Here is an 11,618-nt window from a genome sequence, read left to right as displayed (position 1 = left end):
AAACTATTTTTGAAGTTCATTTCTTTTTTTTTTTTTTTTGCACCACCAAAAAAGCAATGCATGTGCAAATCTATTGAGAAAGATTTCAAATTACTTTTTGTATAAGCTTTAGTACCCCTTGCCAGGATTGGGCCTGTTCATACAATTTACACTCATTTCTGTTGTGTTTTTTTTTTTCCATTCAGTAACTCCTTCATTTTTTTTGTTTTTGTTTTTTAATACAAAACACCGGCCACGTTATTTTTTTTTGTCCAAATAGTTACAAAAAAATATCCGCTTTTTTTGGTTAACAAATAACGTAACTTAATTATTTGACAAAGAAATTTGTTTCTTCCTTCGCAGAATTCACCTGGTGACTAATGGACAAAAAAGTCAGGTAATTCTTGATTTTTATTTCGTTCAGGCGTTCAAAAATGAACGGAAAGCATGAACGATACTCATTCCGATCATCTAATTCGGCTCCTTGCGTGCTTATTTACAATATTTTCAAATAAACAAATATACAGCGTATTTATCTTACAGCTGTTTCCATGAGTTGACTCTTGTATGATTTAAAGCAGCTGATTCGACGTATTTGAACTCAATAAGGTATTATATAGGATTTTGATTTTGAAATTAATTTATATCAATAAAGGAATTCAATTCATAGTGTATTATTGTACGTTTAGTATTTCAATAGCAAAATAAATATTCATCTCTCTATGTTCGCATCTGAATATAAATCATCTACCCATAGTAATTACCAGTTGGCAATAAGAAAAGTACAGAAAGCTAGATACCACATTATTATTTATTAATTTTTGTGGACGTGGTTTGTTAGAATTTTTAAATAGAGGTGGAAAATGAACAAGCCCACTAATTTCTTGTACCTTGTAAACACAACCTTTTTTTTATTAACGTTCACCAGGATTTCGACCATTTTCACATAATATAGTCATACATTAAAAGCTATATCAATACTCACATGTATCCATGGTTGTCTTTCTTTTAGTATACATGTACATTGTATCTATTTTAAATTCTTGGAATTGTATGCTCTAACTAAGATTTGTATTAAGTAGAAGGAATTCTCGACATATTTATGATTTTTATTTTATATAAAGACTTTTCATTTGAAAGAAAACCCTTCAAAAGAAATCAAAATGAAATATTGCAAATTTCTTCTTTTTTTTTTCTTCAAATGTTGATCTGTTAATAAATCAGACATAAGCATGAGCTCTGACTAATATTGGAGTTGCTATACATACAGTATAAAAAGTGATGAAAATTTGCTATATTTGTGCATTTTTTAGGAATTAGTCATCTGAAAGATGAATTTTCTTTTCCTCAGCTGTTGAGATTATTATTTAACTCCTGATTAGTGAGCTTAATTTTCTACTTCATGCATTTATATTCAAAACCTGATTGAACATTAATGTGGGCTCCTAAAAGAAGGCGAGTAATCCTTAGGATTTGTTTTGGGGTTATAATTGTAAGTCTTTGTTGGACTAAGAGTAGACTTGAGGATATACATCGGAGTAATTCCTACCAATGTCCTTGTTCATTTCGTTCTCCCCAGTTACTCGTCACAGCCAATTTTAGCTGATTTAATGAAGTATCATAACAGCTGAGCTGCTCTCCTTCATAACATTTCCCAATTGTCAGGGTTACCGTGTTGCTATTCAGTTTCTTTTTTTTTTCATATCCAATACAAACACGATTTTCATCACTAAGCATGAATATTATTAGTGTTCCTCACGCGGATTGGCAGAGGTGGGGAGTTTGACTCGAGACTTATGACGTAACTTGTCCATATTTTCAAGACTTGGAACAAGGGCTGGTTTTATTGTGAGCAAGGACTAGGTCAAATATAAATGTGATGGGCCATTCTCTTTCTTTGCTATTTTTAGTTTGATATTTGTGTTATAAATATTTTCACTTTTTGATAAATAAAATGTGGGCCCCCTTAGTTCTAATGACGTTCAAAAAAGTCAAACTTATTTTGAACACATTGTGGCCTTGATTTTTTTTTCACAAAAAAAATAATAATAACTTTTTTTTCTTAATGTTCCTTTAATTGTTCAGGTGGAGTTGGACTGATTAAGTATATGTATGTAAGCATTATAGTACTACAATTACTCCAATTGAATAGGAATTATCTTTTAAGTCCACATACATAATCGATGTTGTCTATTCTGGGAACGACCGAGTTTTAAATCCACGGACATTGAGTGCAAGAAAATGATTTCTCCGGAGAGCATTTTCCATTGTTCTAATCTTTATGGGATATATCTTTTTATTTTGTAAATGACATTTTTTTTTTTAAAAAGGTCAATCTTTTTTTATTTTTTAATAGTCTTTTTATAAAAAATATTCATAGTGTGTATATTTAAATTTTTATAAAATTGTACTCAGTTCAGGGACTTAACTTGGAGTTGATAGCTTAGGCTCTCGCCTCGACTTGGATTCCAAGGCTATTTTATACTGAACTCAAAACAACCCTTAACACTTAGTATGGACCGTATCTTATAATTATGGACTGAAATTGAGCTCACAAGAAATTTGAAGGATCAATAAAAGTATTTAAGAGTCTGAGTTTAATTCCATGCAAATATTCAAGGATTTGAGACTCGATTTGAACTTTTTACTACCTCTGCTGAATGGTTAAACTTTAATTAGCTCTTGTTGTTCAGCTGTATCCAATTACCTACTGTTATTAAATGAAGAATAATCTGTGTAGTATTTTGGGTATAATTTAGACTAACAACAAGTAACTTTTAGGGGCGTGTTTATTTATTTGAAAGGCTTATAAATACAATAAAGAAATAATATTGTCCTTTATAATAGACTTGGTCTATTATAAAGGATATATAAAATATATAACTTTGAGACTGAACGCAGATATGTTGTACTGGAGTCTGGATATGAACAAGAGTAATTTTTGATTCGAATTGAACATGATTTATACTCAGAACCATGTTAACTTATACTTGCAGACATTGGTGTAAGGGTTGTCATAGAAAAACTGTTATATGACATATAATAATTGTTCATTACTCTTCCAGAATATCAAATAGTTGTTATAATTTAAGGGATGGAAAATGCGAATTTTTTTCGTTCTAGCTCGAATCTATACAAATAAGGTGTGTTCAATATGCAAACAACAAAATCTTCCCAAAATGAAGCACGTAGTTATATTTGTTTGTTTATATCTGTTATAGATTTTCAACTCTTGCATTGAACATAACTTGGTTACATTAAAAATTAGGAATTCATTGTCTCAATAATATATATTTACTTTTAATATTTTATCAAAGCAGAGCTGTAACCCTACTCGAAGGCTGCAATTGGATTCATATCTATTTAATAGTAGAAGTATTCACACTTTAACAAGATTAAATTCGAATATATTATATCAATGTTCAAAACATTAATAAGATGTAGATAATAGAAAAATCATTATCCTACAACCATTAACAATAATATAGGGATTCTTAATGTTGTGATTGTGTTCAACAAATCTAACAAATTTGATTGTTATTGTGGCCTATCAACTCTAAAGCAACCAAGAATGATTTTCCGTAAAATGCAGTCTAGATTCCTTTCTATTCTTTAACTAATTATTGTCTATTTCTGTAGACAAAATATTATGATAAATCCTATGGAGGCACGGCAAGTTACACTTTAAGGTTACAAAATTCCTTTTCATAATAAAAAAAATAATATTATTTATTTTATTTGAAAGTCCTATCGTGCCAAATAAAGTATCATAAATCAAAAAAAAAAAAAATACCATAATTAATTGAAATATTAGTTGGTATGTATTTATTGAATAAGAAAAAAATTGAGCATTTCTCATTTTCTCGATATTTATTAAAGATTTTTTTCTTTGTCTACCCACAAAAAAAATCAAAACTTTTCTATGAGATATTGTACAAAAACTGATTTTGAGGAGTAAAAGTAAATTTCTTGAGCAGCAACTTTTTTTTACTAATGTAGTCAGTGTTTAATTTTATATCATTTGAATTATTGATTATTTTGCTATCAGTTAATAAAATTTATCAAAGTTCAAAGCCAACTTATATAACGCTCAGTGGGTCACATTCAAATGCAATTTGTTGTAAAACTACTTGATGGTATAATTTATAAATATAATTTTTTTAAAGAAGATCAATATGCAAATATCTTGATGTAAATTTTGGCGTATCTAAGTTAAATTATGTCTAAGCAAATTAGCAAAAATAAATTTGCAACAGTCCCCGGTCTTCTCTGCGATTGTGTTCATAAGTATAACTAATATTTATGTAGGTAATTATTCACTTCTTACAATTTCATACGAGATTATGATTCCAACAACTTCAGAACACACTTGTAAAAATATAGTCGTCGTGGCTCATGGACAACGCGCTCGGGAGAAGTTATTTTCTTGAATTCTTCACGCCCAGACGATTGTTAGAGAAAGAAATATACTTTCTGTGTATGCATGGATTCCACCAAAAGATTCCTAGGTCAGATGGAGTAAATGTAATGCTAGAATGATTATTTATACTTAATCAGAGCAGCTCAATGTAACCAATTAAAGGAACATTTAAAAAAATTGACTAGTGTAGTAGGCAAATCGACAGCTGAAAAATAGATACGTACATCGTAGAATTGAGTTCCAGTCTGGAAATCCTTGAGTCTCAACATCAGTATATAGTACAATATGGCGTTACTTCCCTAAAAAATATACACTATCAGCTGTCTATGAGTCTGCTTCTTTTCTCCTGGTCAGTGTTTTGAATAATGGGTTGTACTCAAATGAGCTCTTGTTAAGTTCTGAACAATTTCTAACAATTATTGAATAATAATTCCATTATAGGGAAGAATTCGCTGGCTCCTACTAAAGGATTTTGGGCCTTTTTTGGTTTCTTTTCGACAAAGAGGTTGCAAGATACAATATGCGAGTTAATAACATCAGTAGTGTGTGGTTTAGGCTTTGCAACAAAACATTGGCCCAGATCAGCCCAGAAATAATCACTTAAGGCCAAACCGAACAAAAATTACTTCTCAACCCAAGTCTCAGCCCTAGATGTACTCGGTAATGAATAAGTTTTGAATCACCATTTCAACTGTATTTTTAAGAGGTTTATAGAGTTTTAATCATAAAGTTGAACATACTAATGAAAAGCTGTAGTTTTTATATTTCAAACGAGGTATTAAAAACAAATATATTTTCACTTCTGGACAAAGATTGAAAAAAAAGGTAGGAGATTGCTACTTTAATCTGCACTGAAATGACACCTCGGATATTGTCAAGGAACTTGGGGTCAACCAACACACCATCTACCAATCTTACTATAATTGTTCTCGAAACGGTAGGCAAACCAAGATAGTCCCCAAAGCTGCCAAATACTCTTTTGAGACCAACCCAGCCATATCCATGGCCAAATACGCAAAAAAAAGTATACCCTATCAAAAGTAGTCAAGGCTGCTGGGGAAAGTCAAAGAAGTTTGGGGAGATATCATTTTTGACTCAAAAGAGTAAACAATTCCGTATTGAGGCTTCTTCATTATTTATAATTAACTTTTGGCCACTCCAGAGCCCGTGGCTCTCCCTGCTTGACTACAGCATATGATGACAAGTGGAATCAAAGCACTACTACATAGGTTTACATATATTTTATAGAATAGGGTTTTGCTCTTTCGTATGTACCTCATATTGAGAGGTCAATTACACAATGAATCGTGTGGGTGGATTACGGAACCCAGGATTTCTAAATATGATGATTTTTTTCCCCGAAAAAATAAAATACATATGACACAATAGCAATTGATGATCACACCATAATAATAAGGGATAAAAGAAATGCTCAAGAATACAGAAATGCATACTCCAATGTGTCCCACAAAAATATAAGTTTTATTTTATTCAATTCTTACTGCATGTTCGAAAATAATGAAATTAGTCTGTTTTAAAAAAATGCATTGACATTGTATAAATGGGGTATTTACAATTAGTCGTTTGTAAGCAAAGCAACAGAGGTGAGTAATATTTTAGGACATAATAATAATACTATCTGAAGGATAACTATATTTTTACTATAAAATATACATATGTTACTCACATGGAGTGAGTGCCCATTTTAAAATGCATGTTGTGTATCTTAGCTACAGACTGATACACCACCTTGCGGATAATATATGTATATATTTTTAGTTCGATCATTTAATTACTCTCTATTAATTAGGTATCGTATAATAGAAAGGAATACTATAACTTATTGTTACTTGTTTGATTTTTACATGAAGAGGTTTAATTTGTTGAATCAAAACAAATTATTTTACAAGAAAATACAGTCGTGACGTGTTTGGAAGGCAATTTGAGAATGAAAGCCCCAAAAAATCTACAATTTGCACATAGTTAAACAAAATTTTCATATTAGTGTAGTTTAAAATAAATAGGAAAAAAATAGAGACATGCATGGTTTTGAAGAAAATAAATCTGCTTAATAAGTTTTGGAACACTGACGGTGACCAAGGCCTCCGTAGAATTATATAAATATATTTTTTATGTGAAGGATTTTTTTTTAAATCCATCAATTAATTTTTTTCATGGAAATTTCAAAAATCTATAGTTATTCAGAGAAAATTAAATTTTTTAGTTAAAAGGATTTAAATATTACATTTTTTGATGAGAAAAAAATTCTAAAATCCACAGCTGCTCACAAAAAAATTGAACTTTAAAAAAAAATCCCTTGTTATTCACAAAAAATTAAATTTTTGGAAAAGTTATTCAAAAATCCAAAGTTGTTTTACAAAAATTGAATTTTTGTAAAAAAAAATTCAAAAATTAAATTTCATAAGAAATTTTTTGGAATTTTTTTTCCAAGTGACAGATGCGTAGCGTAATTAACCAAAATAATAAAGAATAACAAACACTTTATGAAAAAGTGCAGCACTTGTTGCAACTGTCCCTCTTGTACCGAGCGTTACAATATCTCAAATGTATCTTGATTAATGAATTTTGATAAAATTATATCAACTCATAGCAAAAGAATAAAAATCCAAATCATTTTTTAATTTATAGGAATACTAACTACATAATTACAAAAATATTGCTTTTCAAATTACGCTGCAACCGTCTCCGAGCTCCCTTACCAAGTACTGAACAAGAGATATGAACAAGAATTGATTTCATATATTTTCTGTTTTTATACTAATATTAATATATATTATATATTTAAATATATTTTTGCTTGAATGTATGTATGTAAAATATATAAAGCTGTAATTTTTGTAACATGATAAAAATAATAATATTAATTTAAATTAATTATAATAAAAGTAAAAATTAAATAATAAATTGAATCTGGAGGAAGAGTATCATCCACAGAGGAGATGAAGGATTCTCATTTTGTGTGTGTTGTTTTGTTTGACTAGAACGAATATAACAATACATATGATCTCCGGTCACATGACCGGAATAACAATAAAAAGTATCAATGGTGATGCTGATGAACCGGTTGTAATTGTGGTAGGGCTGGTGAAATACTCTTCCTCAAACGCTGAATCTCTTGTCCAGCAAGCTGTAAATCCGATGCAAGTGTCCTTTCTCGATCCACTAGTCGTCGAAGTTCATGACGGTACTCCACATTTCTTCTAATGATCTCCAATTTATCAGAGCGAAGTTTGGAGATCTCATTCTTTAGTTTATCAAGTTGAGTACCTACAACAACGTCTCCTTCTACAGATATCATGGTAACATGTCCAGATACTAGTTCCTGATTTCCACTCCCTTGAATAGGGGGCCTACTCCCGACAACGTGTTGTATGACACTATTTCCATCAAGACGACTTCCGCCCTGTTTTTTTTTCTTCTTTTTCTTACGGCCGCAAGAAATAATTCCAGACCCTCCATTAGGTTTGATGGATATTCGTGTCTCGTTATAATTCATTAAGATCACATCGGTCTCATCATCTTCTTCGTCTTCGTCACCCACAACCTCATCCTCTAGAACATCTTCCATATCTTCGTCATCATCCAGGTCCTCATCTGAATATACACGATGAAGATCTGGACTCGAACCATAGCCGGAACCATGTCCAGAGTCAAAAGGATGGATTCGTTCCTGCGTACCATTGTCGGACGAGGAAGAAGCTGATGAAAGCGTCGTAATTTTGGAAAGCGTAAGAAGTCTTGCGGATGAATAGTCTGGAGCAGTGGGACCCTCAGAGGAGGAAGAAGTATGGATAACGGAGCTCTTTGAAGAGAGTCGAGCCAACTTGTTATGGTTCTTTTTGAGAGCCTTTCTGACAGTACTGAGGAGTTTTGGACCAGGGGATGCATCCCGTTCCAGGGACTGAGGTTGTTGTTGTTGCTGACTATCGATAAAGAGCTCGGTTTTATTGAGTAGCTCGGAGTGGAGGGTAGAGAGGAGTGAGTGTCGCGTTCGATGCTCCAGGGCAGAGAATTTGTCTGCTTTGAAGCAAGCAGCTTCAGCATTAATGAGCTTTGTGAGTAGGAATTCTTTTAGCTCTGAGCCTTTTCCATCAAATAGTTTGGACGGAATGCGAGGTCCGAAGTAAGGAACGTCTATTTTGGCCGAAGTGGCTATTTTGTACCATACTTTATTGGAGGAGTCCTGTACGGGTCTGACTACAATATAAGCATGAAGGAAATGAGATGTGATCATATCAGGGCTGAAGGGTGTTTCTCCTTCCTGGAAGATGATAGCAACAATGTCATTCCCAATGTGCCGCTTCCGTTGTAGCTGTTGTGGATCATTGTCGGTGTAGGGAAGAAGAGTGGAAACATGGAACATAATTTCTCTTCCTTGGAATGTTTCAAAGTAAGAATGCTTCCCGGTTTGTCCATACTGTGTATCAAGTCCTCCACGATACCCTTTGTGGCTGGAGAGCATCACTTTTTTACCCAAGAGATTTAAAAATGTCTCCATTGCAGGACAATGAGACTTGTTGCCGAAAAGTGCCTCCTCCGTCGTTTGCCCAACCTTTTGGTAAACGATTCCAAATTTATTGTGGTTGACAAGAAGATGTTCATCGTACTTCATGATGAGTTCAGAGGCAGAGGGACAAAGAATGGGTACAAACTGATTGACTGAATGCTCAGGCTGAACAAAGTTCATAATTTTGAGTGGAGAAACTCCACTCACCAAATCACTATAGGAAATCAATTTATGGATTGTTCCGGAGCTCGTCCGCACAATGACTCGAATATGATTTTCATCTTTTTGATCTCCGTACATCTTCAGACTCATGACAACAGGTTCAAACTCTGCACAAAAGTTGTAGTGCTCATAGCCAAGAAAATGAGCTCGATAGGTCCGAGCAGAATTTTCATAGAGGTCAGACGAGCTACTAGGAGGTGGAGGAGCAGAGGGGAAGGGAGAACCAGAGCCTGGTGGTAAGCATGGCTCGATCCAATAGCCACCAGATGGAGGATGAATGATTAGAGGATAGGGTTTGGGCCCTCGAAGAACAGTTTTGAGTGCTTCGTGACACTTGTTGTGGTGTAGGAGAGGAGTTACAGAACTCAGGCGTGGAGGCATTATGCATCTTTGATCATCAAGTCGAGATGATTGAAGACGACTTAGGAGCTCAAACAGATCTGAGGATTGACTCAGATTGGAATGACTGTAAGATCGTTGTTTGTCCATTGTGGATGGGCCAGTTGGATATACTTTTATTAAAACGGAGATGATAATGGTGATTTGGCCATACTTGAGGATTGAAGCCGTAAGAAAAAGTAATTAGCACACGAATTCTGCGGAGGGAAAGAAAAAAGTTTATGTAGCAAATGTGTATTATTTTCACTTTTTGGATGTATCAAATGTCACATCTATTATATATCTAACGTAAATTATGCAAAAAAGATCGAGTGAATCAAGGGAAGATCCTTTTACACAAGACAAAAGTACATGTCTCTTTTTTTTAAATTTCAAAAAATCTAAGAGCAAAAGCTTTGAGTCATTAAATAATATTCAATCCGGCAATGAATAAGTACAATTGAGTGTGAGACATACATAAAATAAAGACATAATTGAGGATTTATTAAATGATGATCCCAATGGCAATGAAGCCGCCTAATGATCCCTAATAATTACCCCTGTCCAAGGATTCATTGAACGATTTGAAGAAATATAATTTTTATAGAGTCCATTTCAAGGATATATTAATCATATAAATTAATAATTTGTCAAAAACAAAGAAATAATTATGACTTATTTGGTTAAATATATATATAAGTTGTTAAGGAAATTGTTGAAAGGTTGCGCGATTCTTACCTCTACAAGTATGCACTTCTTTTGATCCAAGTACTATTTTCTGTATAAGTAATCTATAAATATTTGAAATTATTATTATTCCAACACATACACAAACACACACAAAATGAATAATTTTTCCTACTCCAAATCAAACACTCCGAAAAATTACTTAAAACACTAAATAATTTAAAAAAATCAGGAAAATCGACTTCACGTCAGACTCCTCAACATGAAATTTCATACTGTTAAAATATCAAATAATTTTTTTTCTTCTTTTTTTTAGGACGCTTTATTCAAAATGTAGATTTTTTTGGGCGAGCCAGCGGTTTTTGCGTAAAATAAATAAAAAAGAAGAATCCCCTTTTTGTGACGTCAACAGGGAGTTGATACAACATAAAGTAGTCTATACTTCATTGCATGGTACGACATACGTCAACCTATTATCATTCCTATGTACCTAAAATTGATTTATATTCCTGTAATAAAATGTATTTTAACTAAAAATTTTGTTAATTTACGTATCGTGGTAGTAATAGTAAAAAAGAGAAAATATTTAATGTGTACATATTCTTGAGGATGTAACATTAATATTTTGGTGCTCTTTTTGTTAATTAAGAGAAACCAGGGGCGTCGGCATACAGTAGGTTCCCTCCCTCCCAAATTAAGGAATTATTACTTTTTACTAAAAAATTAAAAAAATTGAAATTTTTGGTAAACAGCAATGGATTTTTGAAAAAAAAAATCAAAAAATTTAATATTTACCATATAATTTTTAAATTTTTTTTCTAAGAATTTTAATTTTTCGTGAACAGGTGTGAATTTTAAAAAAAATTTATAATTCGATTTTTTTTTTCAAAAAATGTAATATTTTAAATTTTAAAGACTCACCTCCCCGCAAGCCCCTGCGGATACCCCTGGACATGGTAGAAGTAGGAATATCAAGTTTTACAATTAATTCGCCAATAGACTTTTACTTGACGTCATTCCTACTGAAATATATAGCTTTTTATATCACGGTGTTACTTTGCTAACGGAATATCGTTGACAGCTCTCGATATTTCTGCTTCTTTCCCCTAATCAGCGTTGTTCTGAAAGTTGATTGGTTGTATTTTGTGTTGGATCGATCCTAGGACTGATTTCCTAATCAGTAACCCCCCTTTCAATTTCTTTTTTATCGGGCTGATCTATTCTATTATTCAACGGTCCTAAGGAACGATACATTGGTACATTGGTCCTTCAGCTTTATGGTTCTAACTATATTTTTTCTTTCTTTACTCCTAGCTAGGATTGAATAATATAAAAACGAATAAAATAGTGAATAATAGATAGAATCAGTCATGATAAGTTCTACCTACACAATTCTTTCTTTAA

At 32.4% G+C, this 11,618-nt stretch overlaps 1 protein-coding gene across 1 annotated transcript; it reads right to left on the bottom strand.

Moving 5' to 3' along the window:
• Positions 1–7,139: 7,139 nt before the first annotated feature.
• On the bottom strand, positions 7,140–10,491 carry LOC121115797 (rap1 GTPase-activating protein 1). The gene is made up of 2 exons (XM_040709933.2): positions 10,266–10,491; positions 7,140–9,745 (listed from the first exon to the last, which is right to left on the bottom strand). Exon 2 carries the CDS (start codon positions 9,636–9,638, stop codon positions 7,461–7,463), a length of 2,178 nt encoding a protein of 725 aa, XP_040565867.1. The 5' UTR covers positions 9,639–9,745; positions 10,266–10,491; the 3' UTR covers positions 7,140–7,460.
• Positions 10,492–11,618: the final 1,127 nt, after the last annotated feature.

This window comes from Lepeophtheirus salmonis, chromosome 4 (assembly GCF_016086655.4).
Source record: "Lepeophtheirus salmonis chromosome 4, UVic_Lsal_1.4, whole genome shotgun sequence".
Taxonomy (NCBI): Eukaryota; Metazoa; Arthropoda; class Copepoda; order Siphonostomatoida; family Caligidae; genus Lepeophtheirus; species Lepeophtheirus salmonis.
The sequence above is the reverse complement of the archived record's forward strand: the minus strand, read 5'-3'. Positions and strand labels throughout refer to the sequence as shown.